This window comes from Tyto alba, unplaced genomic scaffold (genome assembly GCF_018691265.1).
Source record: "Tyto alba isolate M040663 unplaced genomic scaffold, T.alba_DEE_v4.0 Super-Scaffold_22, whole genome shotgun sequence".
NCBI lineage: Eukaryota > Metazoa > Chordata > Aves > Strigiformes > Tytonidae > Tyto > Tyto alba.
Genome location: NW_024881296.1, coordinates 11,803,875 through 11,828,179, shown reverse-complemented (window position 1 = coordinate 11,828,179; position 24,305 = coordinate 11,803,875). Strand labels below are relative to the sequence as shown.

The window sequence follows — 24,305 nt, the reverse complement described above, 5'->3', positions numbered from 1 at the left end:
AAACGCACCCTACTGGAGTACAATACTCAGTGTAGCTGCTCTTTCTGTAGCTTGAGTTCCATGTGGTCCTTCCGTGTGATACCCCTAGAAGATATTTGTGATAGGTACCAGAGTGGGTGAGCTTGTTCCCTTTTTGATGGTTTTGGTGGGCCTGTTGCCTTTCCTGCTGTGACCTTGAAGGGACTGGGTTGTTAGGACAGTGTATTTGCTTAACGACAGATTTGTGAGTCCTTATAGAGTGGGACAGGAATTGGCTGGAAATGATGGAGGCAGCTCTTAAGGGCAGTGTACAGAGTCCAAGAAGACAAACTTTCCACTCTGTCTGTGACTGGCCGCTATACCACATAAATAAGGATACCCCACACCTACCAGAGGGACAGCAGTATCAGTCCTCACAGCCAAAGGAGGAATTTCTAAAAGTGGGTGTCCACCTCACAGTAGTCAGAAGATTGAATTATTCATAGGTACAAAGCCTGCAGCTGTGTGTCATGTTCATTTTAGCACTGAGTTGAAGTTTTCTTGACCTATGTTCAGTGTAATTAAAAACAAATCCCTCAAATCCAAGAACTGTTTGGAAAGGATTCTGTAATGCTAGGGCAGTGTGTATAGACATGTTCTCACGCCTGCCCTGATTGTATGTATTTGGTCATAGGAGCTGCTGGACTCCAGCAATTCTATTGATTTGTCACAGTCTACAAATCCTGGAGTTTCTTAACACCATGAGGAGTAGAAATGACTTAAAGAAAATATTTGTATGTATTTACAGTGAATGCACCATGCACAATTTTTTACATTTATATTAAAATAAATTGAGATGCGTTTTGCTTTATTTACACTATTTTCAGTCTATTTTCCTCTTGCCTGAATGAAACCCTTTTGATGCTCTTGCTTGTCTGGCTGGCTGTAAACCAGGTATTTAAACAAAAATAAAGAGTTGCCAGTTTTGCCAGCTGGGGATGAGAACCCGGCTGGTGATATGCGGGTTCGGGAGGCAGTTAATCCAGCTTTTATGCTTTTTTATGATTTTATGTAAAAAGAGGTTAAAAATCACATTTGGCTCTTTCTTTGTACCACTGTTTTGTTGCTGTTGTGGGAATGCAGCAAAAGGTTGCTCATACTTTTTATTATTATTAGGTGAAGTCCTGCATAAATTAGGTAAAGCCCCAGATACAGTTTGCTTTAGCTATTGGCCATGTGATTTGCCTTGTTCAGAGGATGGTACGTTTTATCCTCCCATTGCCTTCTTTTATGAATCACACATGCAAACCACACCTCGACTTGCTTGTAAGAAGAACCTACCACTGCCTCCCAATTTTAATAGATTTTACTAGCTGCTAAAGAAGAGTAGCTAACTGCACAGAAAGGAGAAATAGTAACAGTGCTAATAGATATAATAGAAAAATGTCTCATGCTTTTATTCTGTGGCAGAAGAAACACTGATTTAAAGACAAGCATCACAGATTTCATATACAGTTTTTCAGCAAATAGCCTGCAATATGCTCAAACTCATAAAACATTTAATTAATTTTAAAATGCAGGAGTTATTTTAGTTAGTTTTGTCATATGTCCTTATCCAGATAATTTGTTGTATTTTACACTTTCCAAAATTTCACCCTCTATTTGGAAATACCAATGATGTAATGAGTCCGTGTGTTTTGCAACAGTTGTAAATAGTATGTGTTAATGTGTTAATATTTATGATTTTTATAATCTTATATACACAAGAGGGATTTTTAATACACTTCTTTTCATCATGTTTCTACTGCCAATCCTTAAGGACAGTGAAAACTAGGAATCTGAATGCATTAATTACTGTGGGATTGTCAAAATTGCCATAATGGATCAGACTGCATTTTGTTGCTGCTAATAGCATGGACCACATACTTCAGAGCAGGCTTGGATTTGCAGGGAAGAAAAAGGAGAGGCAGATAAATGAGCTCGACACCCCTCATTAGGGCTGGCTAGGGAAGTACATGTGTCTAGGATGTGGTCACGGCCACTTAGTGTCCTCAGGCAGGTGAGGACTGTCTGCCCTTGCTTTGGAGGAAATTACTGGAAGTCATCTTGCACGTTTTAGACAATCACAAGTTAATGTACTCACGGAAAAAAGGTTGTTTCTGATCTGTAAGAGGTTGCCTTATTCATTAAAGCTGGAAGACTTTAGTACACATTACCAGATTTTCACTACTGTATATCTAAATGACTTTTCCTGTGTATCTATTTGCAGTTTGAATCTAGGTGAGCTCTTTGTGGTGGTAATTGCACGTGTTGCTGTGTTGTAAAAAGCATTTTGTTTTCTGTGGATTAGTTTTTTGGTTCTTTTTTCAAATCAGTCATAGGTGCTGCTTTTCAGAATCTGCCTTTTAATGATACAGAAACAATTATTTATAAAGAATCATTTAATTCTTTATAAATGTAGTCCAACTCAGTTGCATTTCTTTGATCTTTCTAACTGCTTATTATTTAAGTCTCATTTATTTTTTTAAGGTTTTTGTGTGTTTAATAGATGCAAATATTGGCAGTTTGTCACGTACAGTTGTAGTGCCTTCTGTATTACTATTTATTAACTTCCAACTGTTGCATCTTTTTTGAATGAAAGGGTATGATCGTCTACAAATTAACAGAAATTAGAATTATATATGTATATATTCAGTAGCCTTCAGCTTCCTTACTGGTTATGGTTTCATTATGGGTGTATGCTGCTGTTATATTGTCTCTATTTCCACAATTTAGTACAAAGGTGTATTAAGGTCAAGACACACTGCTTAGATTCCTTACTCCAATTCTCTGGAGCTGCTGTGAGAAGGGCTGTGGAGTAGGTTGTTTTTATGTACACAACATTGGTGGTATTATGTTAACAAATTATATAAACGTTTCTTATTTCTGTGATCATATCATATGTAAGCATAGCATCATTGTAAACATAGTATCATGTAAATACTGTCATATTTCTTTTCATTAGCACAGTTCAGATGTTTGGACCTCTTCATGGAACATAATGACACTGTCAGGAGCAACACATTGAGGACTTTTAATATAAACAAAGATCATAAAGAAGCTAAGCTTGTCTTAGTAAGATTAAGGTGTTTCTAAATTTGAAGCTTTACTCTTACAGGTGGGGTAAGGAGAGAGGAAGTGACTGAGCAAGGAGATGCTTTACTTCTTCTCCCAGAAGAATGCTAACCGAGGCAGTAGTGCCGGTAGATAGTGTCTCTTCTGGAAGCTCTGTACAGTATAAATGGGATGGTAGAGGACATTAGGAAAGGGGAAAATGCAGTCATGATTATTTTGGGCAGGTCATGCTCAATTTTTTATTTTGCTTTTAGCAGTACAGTCCCTGGTATGCTTGGAATTTCAGTGAGCTCAGGTGTGTGAGTCAGTACTGCAGTTGCAAGTATTGAACCAGGTTCTGGGAGTCCTTGTAGCACACTGTGAAAACAGTCTTGGAAACACATTCACATAGAGGTGCATCAGATAGACTGAAATGATCATGTCTGAAACAGTGCCTGACAGCTGGTTTTGGTTTCTGTCTTAGGTGTTAGAAGATAATGACTATGGTCGTGCAGTGGACTGGTGGGGATTAGGAGTTGTCATGTATGAAATGATGTGTGGAAGATTACCGTTCTACAACCAAGATCATGAGAAACTATTTGAACTGATACTAATGGAGGACATAAAATTTCCTCGAACTCTGTCTGCAGATGCAAAATCATTACTATCAGGCCTACTGATAAAGGATCCAAATAAGCGGTAAGTGAAATTACTTGGGTATGTAGGCATAATAAATACTCCAGTTATACTGGATAATGTAAAAATAGGCCTATGGTGCCTGGCCTTCCTGCCTGAAGGACCTCTCGGTCACAGGGAGGAGCCATATGCAGCCATACAGTCTCAGATTTCTACTTTTTCAATACAGCAACAATATACAAAGTGAGTTTAACAGGCAAAATGGGAAAAAGCACGTGGAAGAGAACACTTTAAATCATTCACAGCAAACATGGGGATCTTTTCAGGTTTACATTGTGTACTGGAACAAAGGGAAAGCTTTTCAGAGTATGACTTAACCCTGGGTTGGCTGCAGTGTCTCATGGGGACTACAGCACTTTTTTCTTGGAAGTGATCATTCCAGAAGACATGTACAGACAGCCGCTGATACGCTGTATTAGAGCACATAAATAAATCACATATTAGGCCGTGTAAACTAGTTACTTGTTAAAGAATACATCATCTGAGTGAAATTCAAATTCAGTGGTTTGAAAGCAAGTATCACCAGGCTGCTGCCCGTGTCCTTTTGTGGTGGGCTTTTCCCTCTGGGGTTATTGCCTAGGAGAGCCATTTTCCAGTGGCTCCTGCACCAGACCAGCAGTGTCCAGTCCCCTGTAGTTCTAAAACAAATCTCTGTCTTTGTAAATCAGTGAGATTTGTCTGTAGGTACCCACTTTTCCCCAATCTTTGTTGTTCTTGTGAGTCTCTTGGCATATTTTAAGGCTGAGGGCATTCTTCTGTTTGTCTGTCTTTAGTCCTCCTTCATTCTCAGTTTATTCTCAAGAAGGCTTCAATAGTGGGCACGGCTCGCTGGTGCTCAGGGCAGGACTGGTTGCTGTGTCTCTCTGAGGGATATGCCTGCACACAGCCACGTGCAACAGCCAAGACAACACGGTCAGCCCTTCTGCTGCTGCCCAGCAGTGCCCGTTTAACTGAATTTACTATATGGAGGAAAAGCAAACTGTGACCAATCAGCCAAATACATAGAGAGTAAAGTACAAATTTGTTCCTGTAGCAACTCCCAAGGCATTTTAACCTCCAAACATTCTGACCCATCAAAGATATTAACCTTTAGAATTGAAAAGATACTTCCATGTAATTAATCTTTGCAGACAGTGGTGTTTATTGTGGACTTACATTTACAAGCTTATTCATATTCAAGTTCTGGTGCTAGCTAATGCTGAATAGGGTGGGAGCACAGAGGTTAACTGCGACTCAGCTTTTCTCTGAGCAGCTGGATGGGAAGATATTGAGAGAAGTCTGGAGACTGCAGGCTAACTGGGATGCTTTGCAGAGACATAGAGAATTTTACAATGGGTAGTTGAGAAACAAAGAGGAATACCACTTGGAAACAAGAATAACTTTACACCCAGTTACTGTGAGACTGAGGTAGTAGTCCAGAATATTTTTGTAGTTTGGCGCCAGGGTAATATCAATACAGATTGTTTTTTTTTAGTTGGTTGTGGGGATTACTGTTCATTGCAATAAATGCTTTAGAGAGGAATTTATCTTACTTAAATGCTTTCTTTTTAAAATTGGTCTTTATATGTTTAGCGGTTCCTCTTAATGAAACACAAACTGTTTGTGTCACTCTTCTTGTCAGTGTTTAACATGTATGGGCTGCTTGTTCAGTTAAGATTAGATTTTTTTTTCTGTTTCAACTACTTTCTATTAGACCAGTAGATAGCCAGTCTCAGGAAGCAGTTAGGTGAGAGCTGATCAGTTTTGACAGTCCATGTGCTGTTGAAATGGTCAGAAGTTCCCTTCATGGGATGTGTGCTTCTTTCCACACCACCCGCAGCAGTTCAAGGGAGATCACTAAGCTTGTTGAGTCAAATTTGACTTGCTAATGCAACAAAAACTGGCCAGTTCTGTCTTGTTTTTTCATTGTGGGGTTAATTTCCTTACAGGTTAGTGAGCTGACTCAGCTGAGTCATCAGTGGGAATGATGCTGTAGAGCAAGAGAGGGGGGAGATGTATGGGCAGGGGTGGGACCCTCCTCTTTTGGCGTCAGAGACCACTTCCGTGAGCTCAAATTACCTTAGGCAAGTTCACCCAAAGTAGGTGGAATTCACTTCCTAAGCTGATTTACCAGACAGAGTCTGTCTTTGGCAAGCCATGGGCCACAGTGAATAGTGTGGTTATTTACAATGGCCTTTAAATAACCTTCTCAGCAGGCCTACAATTTATTAATTTATACTAATTGACTCAGATTGAGACTATTTTATGGTAATTGGTTAATTGTTACAGCACCCAGATGCAACAGCAGTGAACACTATATAAAAATGATGTGTGAGTCATTACTGATTCAGTGCCTGGCACCTCTTTGGCAAAATTTTATGTCAGCGTTGTTGGGTTGGTTGTGGTTTTTAATAGTGCCAGAATGTTAGTTGGTCTTTCAAGAAAACTAAACTTAAGTGTGTTTTTAAAATGAATGAATTATTTAAAAAGCTCATCATGGACAGTAATAAACAGTGTAGTTGGAATAATCAAATAGAATAGACCATGGCATGGATACTTCTACTATCGCATTTTCTCTCCAGATCACTTGAATTTATATTAAACAGGTGAGAATTACATATTAAATGGGTGAGAATTGTTCCCAGATAGTAAAAAACAAACGGTCACTTTCCAACTATTACAATAACTTACGAAGAGTTACACTTGTTTAATATGATTTTTTTTTCCACACTCTTTAGACTCGGTGGAGGCCCAGATGATGCAAAAGAAATCATGCGTCATAGTTTCTTTGCTGGAGTAAACTGGCAAGATGTATATGATAAAAAGGTATGTTTTTATATGGCACTGAATAATCTGCCTTCTGCAAGCTGGTTTCAACTGATAGTTGTAGGACTGCAGCTCTCTGAAGTTAGTCGTGTTTTTCTTTCCAACTTTTTGTGTTAATACAAAAGAATAATTATTCTGAACTAAGTGTACTTACTTAGACTTTTGGTTTTCAGTAATAATTAGTCAGCAGACCAAAAATAAATTTTGCAAACCAACCTAAACTCAGCAAAGATTTTTCATTTATTATGTAAATGTCCAAATCTTTTCCTTTCCTTTTTTCTTCCTGGGTCTTCAGGAGAAAATTAGGTGTATGACTCAAGATAATGTGAGAAAATGGAATGCAAGTTTATCCTGAATTGTCTTTTTATTTCTTCCTTTTATTGAAAAGTTGTCTTATGGAAATAAGAAAATGAAGTGATTGGAAGGGACTCATAGCAAAAATCTGCTTTCTGATTGTTTGTGTTTAAGTAGAAATCTTTTTCAAACTTATTTTTAAAGAGATATCTAAGAAAATTAAAATAGCATTAAAACACTGAGCCAAAACAGCTTGTGGAGAAAGCGAGTACTGGGAATTCAATTGGAACAGTTTTCTCTAAACCCAGTCCTGTTCCTGTAATGATCAACACTTTGGGGATGATTTTAGAAAATGAATTTATCTTACTCAGTAGTGAAACTCAATTTGACTTAAGTTGTTTTATATACAGAAGCTGGTTTTTATCTCAGTACTTGTGTAAGAATTTACTTGTTGCTATAAACCCCTTCTATTTTGATAAAGTCTTTTTTTTTCCCCCCAACTGTTTTACATTGTTAATCTGCCAGTTGAGCTGCGTAATTTTAAAAGATAGATTTTTCCTCCTCTTTTTGCTTTGTTCAGATAAAAGGAAAATGAAAGACATACGTATGAGCAGAATATGTTTATGCTATAATGTCAATGATACAAACTGTTTTTTCAGTTGTTGTTGAACTGGAATTTTAAAAATGTGTGGTTGTTGGTGTGGTACTTCTCTGACAAATACCGGAATTGAGATAAGAGCCTGTATATGATGATACAAAATATGGTACTCTGAAGTTACTTGATACAAGTGTGATTTTTTTTCCCTGGCAGTATCATGGGATTTCAAGAAACTCTAAAATAAATAATCAGAGCAAGTATATTAATCAGGTTACTTTATGAGCTCAACCATTGGTTGGTTATGTAAGGACACTGTAAAGAAGTACTTTAAGGATAAAATCTAAAAATACAAGTTGAGGACCTTTCGGGAGTTTAAAAAAACCCACTAAAATCAATTGGATTGCAATGTGCTAGGAGTGGGTGAGAACAAAAAAGCTGTTACATTACTCTTGCTCTGATGAAAAAGATTTCTTAATTATTTTACATTAGAAATAGAACTCTCAATTCTACACTGCTCAACATAGTATTTAGTTAAGAAAATACAGATGCTCTTAATTTTTAAACATGTGCTTTGAGTCTTTCAAAACCAACGTGGCAAATGTCTTTCAGTCACAATCTTATTCTGATCTGTTAAAATAAAGGATGGTATTTTGCAGGTATAAATATATATAAAAATTATAAAACATATATATAATAGATATATAAAAATATATAAAAGCAGGTATTTTGCTTTTATGCTTGTGGAGGTGGATATGGCTTATTGGAGTATTATAACTGGAGAAACTGTAGTCAGTCATTGTTTACTCTGTCCACTGTTGCCTTGAGAAACTAAATTTGCCAGTAAAAAATCAATTGAACAGTTAACTTCAAGGATCATAGGATTTGCTTTTGTGCACTATTGGCACACAATGTGCTCTTTATGGAAAAACAACTCATGAAAGTGACTTCTGAAAGTATGTCTTTCAGTTTAATTAAAAAATAGTTTCATTCCTATTACAAAGCCATTTGTCTGGTTGGTTAAAATATCCAGTTGTTCCTTCTGCACTCACAGTCTTATCAATTCTGAAGTTTGCAGAGTATAAGACTGTGTTCTGAAATAAAAACTTCAAATATAATAGTAAGGTTAATGAACTTTCACTGAGTGTATTTATTAGGATGCTTATATGAATATTTTTTAGGTTTTGGTATTCTAAATAACTCAGGAGGAATGTGCATCAAACAAATTTGATTTTCAAATAGATTTATTCTATGCTTGCTTCTGCTGCTGCTTGTTATTATTAGTGTAGTCTTAAGCAGTAGGGTCACTTGGTGAAATTGATAGTTGATATAATTATTTGCATAGTAAAAATATTTCACAGTATTCTTGCCTGAGGTTTATGCACCATGAAACTATAATTTTCTGGCTACGTTTCAGGAGTGTGTTTCTGCTAGCAGTGAAAGAACCGAAGTTCACATTCAGAGTAATGGAAACCAAAAAATCATGTGTATTCCAAGTAGTTGCTGGGGGATAGTTTTGTACACGTGCACACTGTGCTTCTGTGACGTTGATTTTGTCATTTTTACTAGAGATTAAGTGCATCTCTGTACTTACTAGGTTATCACTTTACTGGCGTGATTAGACACAGAATTATGTATCTGTAAACTTAGAGTATTTCATGCAACAAACAGTAGCTCTGTCAGGTCAAATGGATCCAAATGGTCAAATAGAATTATTAGCTCTCTGACAGTGCTAACTAGTTAAACTAATTTGGTACTACACAATGATAATAAAGTGTTGCATGGCACACTGGAGCAGAGAAGGTCGTTGCCTTTAAATGAAAAATGTATAGTAGTTAACATTTGTGATCAGATGAATTTATTTTTGGCAGAAAAACCAGGAGGGCATATGAAAGAGGGCAGCCTGTGCCAGGTTCTTCCTGTGATCATCTCAGCCCTGATGAGTTTTTATCTCTGTGCCTGAGTATGAGAAATTGAATAGTTTGGCAAACTCTGAAGACTTCAAAAGCCCTTATACTTCCAGATAAAATATTTGTTTTATTTTTAGCTAGAATCAGGAAGCTTTTTGAAATTTCTCTGTTACTCATTTAAGAATTGTCTCCATGTATTTTTATTTGGGTTGCAGAAATATACTTGTCAGTTGTTTTGTCTGGGGTCTTTCACTGAACAAAGACCACATGGGCATTAATTTGAAGGTGGGAATTTGTGTATGTCTTCAGGCTTGCAGCTTGAAGCCCTCAGGTAGCCTCATGGCAAAGGAGATACAGACCTTTTAGCAAAGCCTGGGGTTTCCTCCTGCATGTAGCATGTATGAAGGAAAAAAGAAACCGTACAGGAATTTGGGCTGACATACATGTATTTCCTTCTGATTTGTGGTAATACCTCTGATTGTTCATGGGGCACCTTAGGGAGCGCTTACAGATTTACGGGTGCTGGGAGGGGAGCGGGGGCGAGTGGCTGTAGTGGTTAAAGCTGGGGTGTCACTTTGCTGCGGGGGCAGCACTTGCGAAGGCACCTACCTTAGTGCGGAGGCAGGGACTGTCAGCATGCAGTCTGAGGGCTGCAAGAAGCTGTTCCTTACCCCTCAGCTGTGACTGCCGTTGCTTTACTGAAGACACAGCAGCAGCAGATGATGAAATCCCATGATTGAAGCCCTGGGTTCAGGCCTGGCAAAATCTGCAGTGTAGCTATAAACCTAAATGCATGTTTAAGTACTTGCATGTATCAGATTTTAAGGGAAAGGGCAGGAGGGAAATAGGAAGATACCAACATCTGGTTTTAGGCCATTGCTGTTTGAGTTGTACTATTTTTGCACAATTATCTGCAGTGCAACAAAGCCTGTAGAAATGATCCTTGTTACTTGCTTTTGTGTTGTTACCATGCAAAGTAGCAAAGACCAGAAAACTGCTAACCAGCCTGATTTTTAACTTGTGTTTCCAGTGATACTTTCAACTATGTGGGGAGATCTAGTGGTTGATTAGCACCCCTTCCCCCAGCTGCTTGAATTTACAGGGAGGAAAATATACATCGGGGTGTCTGACTCTCAAATTGTTGCTGTACTCCAGGGGGGTTGTGGTTTCTCTCTGTCTCTTGTATCAGCAACGTATCACTTGGAAAACAAAGATGAAGGCTTACTGACTGGCTTGAAGCTCTGCTCAACTTGTCTTTCCCCCAGTGGAAATTCTAGTTTGGGCGAGGAGGATGGACAGGGATGTCTCTCTTCTATTCAGTAAACTAGATTAAGTCATTCGGTGGGAAGTGTCTGTGTTCCTAGTCTTTTTTCCATCATTGTGCGTTTGCCCAGCCATTCGAAATTGATTAGGGAGGGACATACAAACTGACAGAGTGCATAATCTCATCAGCTCCTGTTTCCTTTGGTAACTGAGCTAATATCAGAAAAAGGACAGAAAATTATTGTTAGGAAAGGAAAACTGGTATTTTAAATGACTTATAAATTTTTAATTAAAGTACTGTTGTTGGTGATGTAATGTTGAAAGACTGAACTAAGGTTTTGTGCTGTTAGTATCACTGCGTGATTTTTAGGGTCACTAAGCATTTGCTTTGACACGAGCTTATAAGATGTATACATGAGGGAACACCTATTAACAGATACACATCAGAAAAATACAAATTTTTGAGACAAGCTTTGCTAGTGTTGTTTTAAAATGTTTTATTGTGGTATTTTGAAGTTAATGAATTTCAATTTATGTGCAAATAGACTGCTTACTTGGGATGTCATTTAGTAAGATAGCTAGCTTGTAATGTAAATACTTGTTTTGTTTTGTTTTGTTTTTTTGAGAAATCTGTGAATGGTGACATGTTTTCAGCACTTCCAGATGAGCGTGCTTGTGATGAAATATAAAGGTATATTTCAGTGATGTGGCCCCATTCTCTTCTCAAAGTATGATTTTTTTTTTTTTTTTCCCCCCACTGTTCTGATTTGGTTAATCTGTCCCTTCTGTTTGATTCTTGAAAATAACAACTTTGTAGTTTTGGTTTTCCAGGAAAGTTTAAGGTAGATGAAGTTTGATTTCTGGACATCGAATCACGAACACTTAACTACCAATTAACTTTCATAGTCAAAAGAACTGTAACATTTGACACAGTTTTTGACATATGTCAGGCTCGAATAATAAACTAGATGGAAATTGTTGAAGTACAGCATATGATGACAATACAAGGCATTATCGAAATGCCTGTTTTGGAGTTGTTTTTATAATAAATTTTCAAAATACATAAACTGTGAAAAAATCAGAATTCATAAAGAGGCATATATGTTGGGAAGCAGCAGTCATTTTTTTTAATTGGACAGCTTGGAATGTCATATTGAAGTTGAACTGTAAGAAAGATTCAAGTAGTTATTCCTTATGAATGAAACCTGAAATTGAGCAACAATGCTCACTCTTTAGTATTTATATGATATGTAAAGAATTAGTGTATTTGGGAGTCTTGAAATAATTTAGTTATCTCATTTGTTTAAATGAATAATTCAGTGGGGGTGGTGTATAGCTGCTCCTCTTATTCCTTTCACACTTTATCTCAGAGTACTATTCAGCTGCAGCCTGTTGGTGGGTGAGATTCTTACAGTACTGTTAATTTTGAGTTCACTGGAAGGAAAGTTCCCTTTAAATTAAAAGGAGATGGAAGATCAGATTGATGTTCTTAGCCATTGTGTTTTTCATTTGACAGATTGAGTGCGTCACAGTTACTTTCAAGTAGCTTGAGCCACTTTCTATAGAACACCAAGACAAATGATTCCTGTCAGATTATCTTTGAGCAAATAACGTTATGTATTTTCTCTCGTACTGAAGTATTTGTTTAGTTGCTCAGTAAGTGTGAGAAGGCTCAAGGTGTAGGATAGAGCCTGTCTGTTTATCTCTGCGTGACTGTAACAGTCAGGTACTGTACCTGCACCTTTCCTTCCCCCGAGGGATGGGATGGCATGTTTCCCAGGTCTTGAGCTGTGGAGAAACAGTGGTGGTTCTCACACGCTGCTCTCGATGGATGCCAAGTAGAAATGCCACTCACTGGAGATAAAGACACTAAGAATTGGATATTGCTTCTGCTGTAATTTCTAACATCAAGCCTTGGAAATGGCCGGGGCAGATTCAGCTTGACAGATGAGTGAGAAATTGGGTTTTTGTCTCAAATGTCAACCCTTACAGTCACCTAACTCACACTGAGTGTAGACTTTTATTTCTTTATTTGTACACACACATACATATCTATGTATATGTGTGTGTGTGTGTGTGTGTGTGTGTGATGCCTAAACACAGAAAATCTGTGTTTCTGGTCTGAGTGAATAGTCAGGTGCTGGAGGTGCAGTCTCCTGTGTGGTTCAAGTCTGTTCTGCCTGAATTTGCACAGACAGCTAGAGGAGGAAAATCATCCTGTACTAAAGCTACTCAGCCGGGACCCGAGCAGTGTGCTTCTCTCGCAGAAGAGAGAGGACAAGACCTGTGCTGAACAAAAGCTCATCTGGTTCCTTTTGGACACAGGTTACTGGGTGTGCCTTGCAGTGCTCACATTACTTTTGGACTTTCTGACTTCTCAGGACAGACATGGGGAAAAGCTGTGGCAATAGCAGCTGGATACCATTGCCTTGTGGCACCAAACAAGAAAAGCTGCTGGCTGTAGAGTGGCATCTTCATGTTGTGATTGTCAGAGCCGTAGTTAACGTTGGATGTTTTGTTCTTTGTCATTAAACCTCAGCTTCAGCCTCCCTCGGGACATACAGAGAAGCTTCTGAGTTCTTAATCAGGCTCTGTGTCAATCTAAGTGGTTATCTCCGCAGCAGTTGCACTTTATTTGTCTTTCCAACAATTTCATTGCAGCTGAAATTTATGGAGGTTTTACTTTCTGTTTTTAAATAAAATCTGACAATGAATGAACAAAGGTGGCACCCCTCCAGAAAGATGATTTTCAAGTTCCTGTAGCATGGCCTGGCGTCTTGGTGACATGGCTTACAAAATCTGTCTTAAAAGGTTCCGTCCCCAGCCTCCTGAATGTGGCGTTGTGGTACTGTGTCCCTCTGCGTACGCTTGTGTGCATCGTTTGTGCCGTACCCTGTGCTTCTGTTTTGTCTGAAAGGTTGTTAGGAAAGGATTTCTTGTGGCTTTTCTCTCATTTTATTCTGGAGATGATGCCTGAGCTGTGTGTGCTGGCTCCTCATTTCTTGACAAGAATTATTTTAGAGGTTCTCCCATTCGAATTGGGAGTGTGTCTTGCAAGTATCCCAATTTATTTTAGAGGTTCTCCTACTAGAACTGGGAGTGTGTCTTGCAAGTATCCCAACAATTATATGAAGGTCAGAGTAAGAATTTACTTGGGGGAGGGAGAAGTGTGCCTTTGGCAGATCAGGAGTCTGGAGTGGGATGGCAACAAGACTTTGGCCACAGTTGCTTTGGTGTAGGTGGGGTAGAGCAGGTCGAAAGGAGGGATCCCCAGTTCTGGCTGTTCTCGCAGCTGTGCTGGTGGAAATGCTGCTGTGAGGGAGGGAGGAAAATTGTATGGGAAGAATTAAGAAACCTTCCTGCTGCTCTCTGTTGAGTCGTATCTGTGTGTCTTAATCGCAGTGACTGGTGCCTCTTTTCCACAGGCTGTAGGGGATGGTTGGTGTCTGTGAAAGTGTAGCTTGGATAAACACCAGCATAAGCTGAAGCTGTTGTGGAGAGCCACGTGGCTGCTTGGTTTGGTTCTGCAGTCACTGGAGTTTCTGACTGCTTTTAACCTCCAGGATATGAAAGGTGCTGCTGTGAGATGGATGAATCCTAAAACACCAGTGACGTAGATTTGTGTCGGGTTCTTTGCTTCTGCTTACATCCTGGAGTTTTGTGTATTGTTTTACTGGTTTTGCTTCCCCACACAGCTAAACTTCTGTCATAACTGGGAGTTTCATCAGCTGACTTACTGGATGTTATTGATAATCAGTTTTCTATTGCGCTTAGCTACTGAGCATCGAATTGGAGCACCAACTGCCTCCCATCACCCGTGATTGATGAGTTTTGTTTTAATGGTGCATTTCATATCTGATTGAAAATACTGTTCCTTAAGAGTTATTTAGTACTGTGCTTTTCTTCCTAAAATAAAGTTTTTTAAGTATTTTTGTAACCATTACGATTTCAGATAGATGGAGAGAACAAGAGGGTGATCTGGAGTCATAGTGAGGCCTGTTCATTTCCGTGGCCAAAAAAAAAAAAGGAAAAAAACCCCTTAGTAAATCATTAAGTAGCCAGTAACTTTTTGAGGAAGAAACTCATCAGCTAATGCGTTATCTTTTTCCTTCCAGTTGCAGATCCATACATTGCTATGTATTACGGTCTTGCCCTGCCCTTCCTTTTGTTTTTCATTAACTACTTTGACCTAAATCACAGTTGTTAAAGCCTGCAGAGTGAGTGTTTCCTCCTTCTCGTCACATAGTAGTTGTAACATAAAAGGTCACTGGTTTACTTCATAGCAAAAGTAGTTTGTTTCGCTGGAGATGTGTATTGCACCATCGGAAAGACCTTGTTTGTTGTCCTTGACTTGAGAAACAAGAACATTTTTCTTAAGCTTGTATTTTATATGAGAAGTTTTAATTCTTGTGAAACAGCATTTTCTGTTTCTGATCTGGAAAAATGATACCAATCAGGGAAGTAATATAATTGTTAGCAACTTGTTATCTAATGGATTTTTTTCATACTGAGTTTATCTAATGTTTACTTTGGTTGCTAAGAACTGTGAAGGTGTCTTTTAAAAGGATGTGCAGTGGTGGTCACTTGGCCTTGAGTAGACTATGTTACTTGGCATCATGTAATATTTTTATTGCTGTTTTTACTTTTTGAGTGCTCTTCTCTGAGACAGAAAAATGAGAAAATTGGCAGTGTGGGATGTTCCACTTGAGTCACGGTGCTTAGGAATTGTGTGGCTGCTTTGCTGGGGGGACATACAACTTTGGAAATCTGTCTTCGCAGTGCAGAATTGATTGGGATGTCCAGGACACATAAAAAACTAATTTTTGTAAAAGTGTAGGAATCTGTACGATAAAACATAATACTTTGTTTTTAAACACTGGATGTAACTGGATTTATACTTAGAAGATTCTTCTGATGTTGATTTAAAGATGTTAGCTTCTCAAGCATTTGTCCTAATGATTTACTTCAAATACACCCCTGCTGTTTTCCATTCAGGAAAATGTAAGGGAAAACTGACTTTAGTTTTGTAAAAGCATTAATCAGATTTATTGTACCATTTTAAGTATATGCAAGCGATGTATTTATTTTTGCTTAATAATTTCTTGGACTGTTACTGAAGACTTGGATCAGATAAAACAGAACTCTTGGTGTATATTGGAAAGGACAAACACCCAGTGGCAGGGAGAAAATAGTCAAACTGTTGGATGATGGGTAATTCTGAAGGACTGGTGGGTGTATCCTGGGCGGGATAGCAGCAGAGCCTGGTCACACATCCAGAGAATCACCCGTGTTCTGGTGAGATGCTCATAGTGCAAAGCAGAGCGAAGGTGTCTTTCTCGGCTAATGTGGCTTTTGTGTTACCAGCTGCAGTGTAATATGTCCTGTGTGAGAGGGAAAGCGTGAGAAGAACTGGGTGTCAGTTTTCAACCTGGATTTGGAAACAGTGGGATTTTGTGTGTGCGTTTGTAATGGTGATAAAAAATGGAGAGAGGTTTTGTCTGTGTGTAAGCACATACACATGCTTTTGTTTACCTTTTTTCTTTTTTTCCTGTTATCTTGCTGTTGAAGTGCCCCATTTATGCACTTAACCATATTTTAATCTTTTATGCCTCATTCCAAACTGTAAAGTATTAGGAATTAATAATTTTCTGGGTAGAGATCTACTGTGAAGAACAGCTTGTTGAAAGTCTGCTTTCTTTGGCTGGTTGCACAGTACTGCATGCTTACACTGTCTACTCCTCATAGGGCAGGCTGGCTTTTTTGGTTTTTGGATGGTTGTATTTGTGTATTGAGTAGTCTCCTCCCGTTAGCACTGAGATCCAGAGCTGCTTCTAGCATTCTCCAGTTCATGCAGATCTCTCCAAGCTGTAAAAAAAAAATAAAAAAAACCCAAACCGACAAGTCTTGTGCATCAAACATAGTAAAGTAATGAAGACTCTTACTATTTTTAAAAATTACCATCAAAAAGAAGAGTTTCTGCAATGTACATCGTGTAAATCGTCTAGTGCATTGAGCTTGGTGAGGGGCGGGGGGGTTTAACAACAGTTCCATTTCCTTTGTTGTGGGACAAAAAAATAAATGAACAAATTAATTGTTTGGTGTTTCTGTTCTGGAGCCGAGGAGAGAGATAACATGAAACTAGTGGAAACCACAAACAGGCTCTGATAATAACTGTGAGCCATGACATAACCTCTTCTATAGAAAGGGAAATTGATACACTATCTTCCGTGTGTGTATTTTAAATTGCACGTGAGGAGATAACACCAAAGGGCTCCAAGGTACAAACCAAAACACTGTCAGCCCCCGCTCCGCTGTTTGCAACATCAGACGGACTGAACTGCTGGGCTGTTTTGGACTGGCACGTGCAGTGTGATAGTCCACGCTGAATACGCCTTCTGGTTAAAATCCTTGGCCGACGGGCAGTTGTTTGGGAGGGGAGGGTGGATGGCAAGAGGGCTGAGGAAGTCCTGCCGGCCAGCTGTGAGCAAACACTGGGGATTTGCTGGCGGGAAATGCCGCGCCGTACTGCGAAAGCAGGCGGCAGGATTAGGTCCAGCGACTTGCTTAAGCATGAACCGGCTTTTGTTCAAATATAAAGCTTATTTTCGTATTCACATAATTTCTTCTAAAGGTAAGTTCAGATGTAGGCCCTAACCCTGCCAATAAAACAAAAGAAAACAACAAAAACATTGTGCTTACTATGCTGTCTGTGTAGTCCTTTACGCCGTAGCTGTTTATACCACCCAGTTGTGGTGAAGTACCTAGAGGTGCCTTTGCTTGACATCTATGCGGATAATTAGGATAGCCTGAAGAATTTCTAGGTAATTATCTTTATGTAGTTCAGATTGTCTGCAAGTCAGGTGAGAGAGATACTTGGAATTTAGCCGTGTTGTGCTATTAGCTAGATTCTGAACTAGCATTTTTGGGATTGACTCTAATGGCTTCTGTCTCTTACTAGAAGTTAGAGACGCAGCTGCCTCTCCGTGCACCTACTCATTTGATCTGGGGTGTAGGAAAAAAGAAGAATTTCTTTGCTGGTAGTGGTTTGGCTGGTTTCAGGTATAGTAATTTCGTTTTGTTTCTTGTTTCCTTTCAGCTTGTACCTCCTTTTAAGCCTCAAGTGACATCTGAGACAGATACCAGGTATTTTGATGAAGAATTTACAGCTCAGACTATTACAATAACGCCGCCTGAAAAATGTAAGTCAGAAATTATGCATAAGCATAATTAAAAGTAATCGGTTTATAATAAAGTACTGTGTAAGGTTTTTCTTCTGTTTGAATGGAAAAGCTGTTCTCGCTCTTATTCATAAAACCCTTCATATGGAAGCGTGTAAGAGTAACTCTCAATGAGAGTATTCTTTTAAAGAAGGAGTAGTTGCAAAGCTTAGAATATTAGATCACTATGGGTTGGATTTTGGGGCATTTTTGATGTTGGTTTTCTTGGTTTTGATTTGGTTTTCTTTTATTATTTGTTTTGTTTTCTTTTTAAATAAGGGAAAACACCAGCTACAAACGTTTGCTGGTTGTCAGTCAAGGTCCCGGTTGAGCAAAGTACTTGGAACATGGACCCTGCTTTAAGCATTTGGACACTGCTAGTGGCTAGGGTTGTCTAGGTTTAGTGGGTTAGATAAAGACCAAAAGGGAAAAAAAAAAAAAAAAAAGAAAAAAAAAAAAAAAGAAAAAAAAAAAAAAAGAAAAAAAAAAAAAAAGAGCAGCCAGACAGAGACAAGTGAATGTTTCTTGTGTACATATCAATTACTTGAAAATGAAATTTCCTATCAAGTCCTGTGCTTCAGCAGAGCTCTTAAATAAGTTATTAATATAGATGTAGCTGCTGCACCAGGCCTTGCCGAGTTTCTTTGTTGGAGTGAATGTAATTTCACCCCAGTTTGTATTTCTGTCATCTGCTGCTGCACACACAAGAATCATGATCTGATTGGCCAAGCTAGGGCTTAACAGAGTTCCATGCCAAGCCAAAGCAGTTAAAATCTTGCTGCTGAGTTCTTGAATGAATTCCCTTTCGAAGTGAGATTTTTAATTTTTTTTTTTTCTAATATATATTGGAGGATGGGGAGGGAGGATCACAAAAGTAGAAAATAAAGGCTGTTGTTAAGGTTGGTTACCCTTCCATAAAGCTAGCTCGTTTTTGTGTGTTTTAGGATTCCTGGGGTAGGCTGCAGTTTTCTGTTGGTATATAGAACTGGAGTATTTTCTGGATTTTGCATTTTTAGGGTTTCAACCCAGTCATTTAATTGATTTTAAGTCTTCCTGCTGTGAAAAAGCCAACGCTTTCTTCTCCCATCTCTCTTGACAAGAGTTTGTTCGTATTTGTAATTTGAACAAATTTTGCTACAGTTTGGATTAATTTAGAGTCTGTTAATTCGCTATCATAAAGTTCTGATCTCTTGAAACTCCACATACGCAATGAGAATGGCTCTTTATCCATCCAAGCCTGAAGCAATACAAAACGTGCGTACGCAACCAAGACTCCGGTTTTAAATGTATTGAATTCAGAGCGGGTGCCCAGTAGTGACGCAGGGAAACACCCCACATATACCTCAAGTACCTCTTGGCCTCTGCTCCTGGTCTGGCTGCTGCAGCGTGAAGCTCAGCACGGGCTGCAACCCCCCCCCCCCCCCCCCCCCCCAAGTCAGAAGGGTAATCAAATGGGGGTGGGGGCCAGCAGGGGTGCAGGGAGGGGTTGCAAGCGGCATGGCCAGCAGCACAGAGGTGCGTTTTTCTCTTGGGCCAGGTAGGTCTGGAAAACGGCTGCCGCTTCTAGTGAACTGCAGTGGCTTGAGGACCACACGGGGTTTTCCCTTTCCTGGGGGTTTTGCAACAGGAAGTGATTTTTGAATTATTTTTGTTTTAAATTATTATCTCCGGTATGGTGTCACCTCTGCCTGGTGTGATCGTGCAAAAGGAGGCTGGTATGCCTTTGAGGGATGGAGGGCTGGCTACCGTGTGTGAGAAAGTTACTGCCAAACTAAAGATCTTTCATCGTTACAGAGGTAATTTCTGTAACATCTAGGCCTGTTATTTAGATATCAAAATTTTAGGAATCACACTAAGTGAATATTGAAACTGTATCTTGTGTCTACAGTAAACAACCTGATAGCAAACCAAACAAGCTTTGTACATTAACCTAATCTAAATTGGCAGCGCAAAAGCGAGATTGTATTTGAAGTTACAGAACTGAGAGGCACTGTTGAAGTCAAGCAGCCTAATCATAGCAATTGCTCAAACGTGCATTAACTCTAGTTTTTATTTGTAGAATATACGAAGATACAAAGATACATAAATTGTGAAAAAAAATGCCTATAAGTACATCATTAGCCAACAGTTTCAACAGGAGTCTTTAAGGATAAGCACTGTTAAAACATCCGTGTGAGAACGTAGATCCAAATTCTCAGGGTTAGGCAACATCTGGTGCCTGGATTCCATTGGCACTGCAGGAATTATGTAAATAAAAATATTTATGAATTTGGCTTAGTCTGTGTTTCCTCTGATCCCAGTAAATGCTGTAAAAATAAATAGTTTACCAAAAAATAACACGTAAGAATTGCAGCACGTATAACCTGCATGAATTGTTCATTTTGTAGCTGTTTTTCCTTTTATCTCCCTTTGAAATGGAGGAGTATTTAAATATATCTCCAGTAAGGTGATGATTTCCTGAACTCAGCCTAAGAAACAATGACAACTGGCTGCTTCAAGCAGCAGTGGGCTTCGGTGCTACCAGAAGCCAGCTGTGCTGGCATGTTGTGATGAGCCTGGGGGGGGGGGTGATGATGGAAGTTCTCAGGTGACAGTCATCATAAACGAACCATCCAACCCACCCACCCACCCACCCTGAAATAAATGGTGACCGACTGAAAGGGTATCCTGTCAGCGAGCATCATTCTACTGCCTGAGCATCAGCTTACGTGGCGAAAGTCTTGCTTTAATTTGAGCCGTTAACTTCAGCGTTGAACCCTGACAGATGTACTGCATAGCAGGTGAACGAGAAAACTGTGTTGCAAATGAAGTGACATTCTGAACTTCTCCCCTAATGCAGATGACGAGGATGGTATGGACTGCATGGACAATGAGAGGCGGCCGCATTTCCCCCAGTTTTCCTACTCTGCAAGTGGACGAGAATAACTTTTTTGTTCTGCTGCTTCACTGTCATCTTAAGTTTATCACTGAAATTGATTCCTGAGCATCACCACCAGTACTAGATACTATTTAAGGTAGCAGGGGCACTTTCAGAGACCGTTCCAAATTGAACAAGTTCCTTTCCCAAACGTACCCAAAGTCCATTTTGGTTTTGCATGAAATACAAGACCTTTCTCTACTCCGCTCTCCCGCTGTTGCTGCTGCCCACAGTCTCAGTATAATAGCAACGTCAAGAAGTTACTAACAGTTTCTTTGGAGGTAGATGACTTGACTTCAGCACTGTACACTTTGTGTGCAAGTAGTCATCTATTTTTCCTCACAGTGGAGGCTAAACAAAAAAAAAAAAAAAAAGTGTTGGTCCAGCTTATCTTCTTCTAGAAGAGGAATCGAAATTGTCATTAGTCTAAAAAGACTAGTCAGTAACGTTTTCTTGCACCTGTTTGTGCTGGTTAGAACAAGGAAACATCGGGGTGGTGATGTACATATGCAAGGTTTTTGTTAGGCATATCATTACTTGAAGCAGGTCTCTGTCATTAACATCGGGCTGGAATTTGTTTGGGAAACATTTGAGAGGAGGACTTAAACTGTTGATATATATAAATATATATATATATTATTTTTTAATTACTGTTGGATACTACAGAAGAAGCAGAAGGGCTGGGCTCACCCAGCCTGCCACTTAGAACTTCCAGGTTCACGTGCAATCATGGAGAACTGAACATTATACATGCAAGAAATGAAGGCATAAAAGCAGCAGTTGAAGTTGTTTAAGGGGTCTTATAATTTGCACCAGATAACATCTTTCTCATGCTTTTCTTTTTCTTTCGTGATATACATCACCTCTGATGGCTGAAGAATGTAGACAGGCATAACGGTATTGCTTTTCACCAAAACGTGTGCACCAAGGTAAACAGGTGTTTGCCTTACTCGTTTTTATTTTGAGTTTGTGAATTAGCTTTTTCTCCAGGTGTTTAACTCTGAATATTCTTTTTTTTTTTTTTTTTTTTTTTTTTTAATTTGGTTTTACTGCGGTAGTATTTATTTTTAGAGATAAGGATTGTATGTGTCATGTTTGCAAATGCTGCTACATCTTAGATAGAACAGGCTTATAGCAGTTAATTTTGTAATATATGGAAGGACTGTACAAGCTGAAGGGAATAATGCACTTTTCTCCCATGTGGAAATTTTCACAAGGCTCTGAAATTGTACATACTGCTTAGAAACAGATTTTTGTGAATGAAATTTTAATTGTCTTTTAATTGTTTGGCAGCGGAGGTGAGGTATTCCAACCTCATGTGCCAAAGGGTTAAAAACAAACAGACAAAAAAACTCCATCTTGTGCTCCATTGAGGATAAACTTATAATGTAAGAGCCTGACAGCACGACAGAAAATTTCTGTTCTATATGAAGGAATTGCATTTGAACAACGAGACCACAGTGATTACAAGAAAAGCACTTTATTTTAATAATGAAAATAGGAATTTTGTGGGATCGGCCATTCTCAACCAAAAGAGTCCCGAGAGCCAGCATGTCCCATGTAACCGTGGTACCTGACCGAACTCCAGACACCGCGAGAAACGCTCCACTGGCAGGAAAATGTCTTTCCGTTCCCGAAGATCTGTATCTAACAGAACACGTGCATCCACTTCAGCTTTGATCTTCAGCAATGATAATCTTAATAATAAACCCCTTTGGTGCTAGGAGTCGGGACGTTGCGCAGCGCAGCGGTAGCGCGCACGTGCCCTTGCTGACGGCATCTGGCCCCCCCTGCTCCGCCCCCCCCCCCCCCCCCCCCCCCGGCTCCAGGTGGGTTGTCATTCCAAGGGTCTCTGCGTTCGGAGCCCACGGGATCGCAGAGTGTCCCCGGGCGCGTTGTGTGAGCGGGGAGGTGAGCGGAGTTCCCTCCCCAGGTGCCTCAGCCTCTTGCCGAGGGGCCGGCGGGCGGTTTAGCAAGAGGCGGCTGAAGCCGCGGGCTGAGTTCGACAATTTTTTCGCGGTTCGTCTTGTATCTGTCGGAACGGATGGGTAATCAGTCAGAAATAGATGGGGGTGTACATCCTAGCTAGGTAGGATCTCATTCTGTCCCCTTGGAACACTAGACACGTGTAGAGATCATCCCTCTAGGGAGCGAGAGGAGCCGCGGCAGGCGCCGGTAGCGGAGAGGTGGCCACGGCGACACAGCGAGCGCGTGACCGACATAACCGAGTTCCTACTAGACGGGCATTAATTAATTCTCCGCAAAGGCCTCGCGCTTACTAAACCTATGGTGATTGGAAATCTGTGTTATATTGCCTGTGGTTTTTCCCCCGTGTTTTCAGCTTGTACCAGCAATAAGCCCCCCGACCCAGGGCACCTCTGGCGAACGGCCAAGCGGGGCCGTGCCCCCGGCCAGCCGCCCCGCGGGGGCAGAACCAACCCCGCCGTTGGCTCCCCATCGCGTAGCTAGTAGTTAGCATGCGGTTTGCGGTAAATACCTGTCAGCGAATCAGTTGAAAACCTTCTAAGGCTTCCCTTTGCATCGCGCTGTCGGCCTGCCAGAACATCAGAGACGGAGTTTGTGCTACAGAGAGACTCGGCAGCCGCTTCGCGCTGCCCGGGGTCGGGGGAGTGCGTCTCTTGCCAGACGTCAGAGGCGGGTGAAAGCGAAATGGGCAGGCGGTGCCGAGAGGAACTTTTGAAGCTCTTCTTTTGCTGTTGGCGGTTGCGGTTGGGTTGGGAGAGGAGGTGGTGGCTGGCCACCTTGGCGAGCCTTCCGAGCACAGCACCTTGCAGAGTTTGGCTCCAGCTTGTACTGACTTCCACGGCACAGAGTTATGCCCTCTCGTACTGCAGCCATCGCGGAGGAAATCGGTCATTTCTGTTTGGATTTTGGCAGTTTTGCACACAGCTTCGCTTCCCACACTAACCCATCTTCCAGCACATTCCTGTTGCTTAAAGAACATTTATCCCAGTATTGTTTTACGTTCTTCTCCATCTTTACTCGCGGCTTCTTAAAGCTGACTGTTCTTGCAGGGGCCATGTGCTTCTCCTAGAGTACAAAAGTAAGGTCTTTCCTTACTAACTGCAGGGTCTATATATTACACCTCAATGTACACACTTTGCTGCTACTGTTTGTACTGTCTACAGTAGAATTTCCTTATCTTGCTCCTGGTAGTGCATTACAGGCAAGCATGAAATGTAAAGTATTTATTTAAATAAAAACCTCTAAATTGGTAATTGAATTACCTCCCTGTAGCTTTAGAGTTTGTGACATTTCTTGACCTTGCTAGTTCTTTCATTAGATCCATGCAAGATCTAGTCATATGGTTAAGGATATTAAGCAGACACGACTATGAACCCAAGAAACCGTATTACTGTTGGTCATACTTAAACCGTTTATTTCCTTAAGTATATGACCCACAAGGATGTGAAATAACTACAAGAAACTGTTTTTGTACACTGTACATCCTTAGTATTTTTACACGTATATGATAGGGATGCACATTATTTTCCTTCGTACAGACAGCTTAAATAAAGCACTATGTCAATCTGCTA

At 40.0% G+C, this 24,305-nt stretch overlaps 1 protein-coding gene across 3 annotated transcripts in view; it reads left to right on the top strand.

The window, feature by feature from the left end:
* Positions 1 to 24,305, top strand: part of AKT3 (AKT serine/threonine kinase 3) — a 160,682-nt gene extending 136,377 nt beyond the window's left edge. For all 3 annotated transcript variants that reach the window (XM_033009250.2, XM_042795879.1, XM_042795881.1), the window contains 4 exons: positions 3,536 to 3,750; positions 6,465 to 6,552; positions 17,711 to 17,813; positions 20,671 to 24,305. In XM_033009250.2, the coding sequence (XP_032865141.1) occupies positions 3,536 to 3,750; positions 6,465 to 6,552; positions 17,711 to 17,813; positions 20,671 to 20,756 (492 nt within the window). In that variant the 3' untranslated portion in view covers positions 20,757 to 24,305. The remainder of the gene's footprint in view (positions 1 to 3,535; positions 3,751 to 6,464; positions 6,553 to 17,710; positions 17,814 to 20,670) is intronic.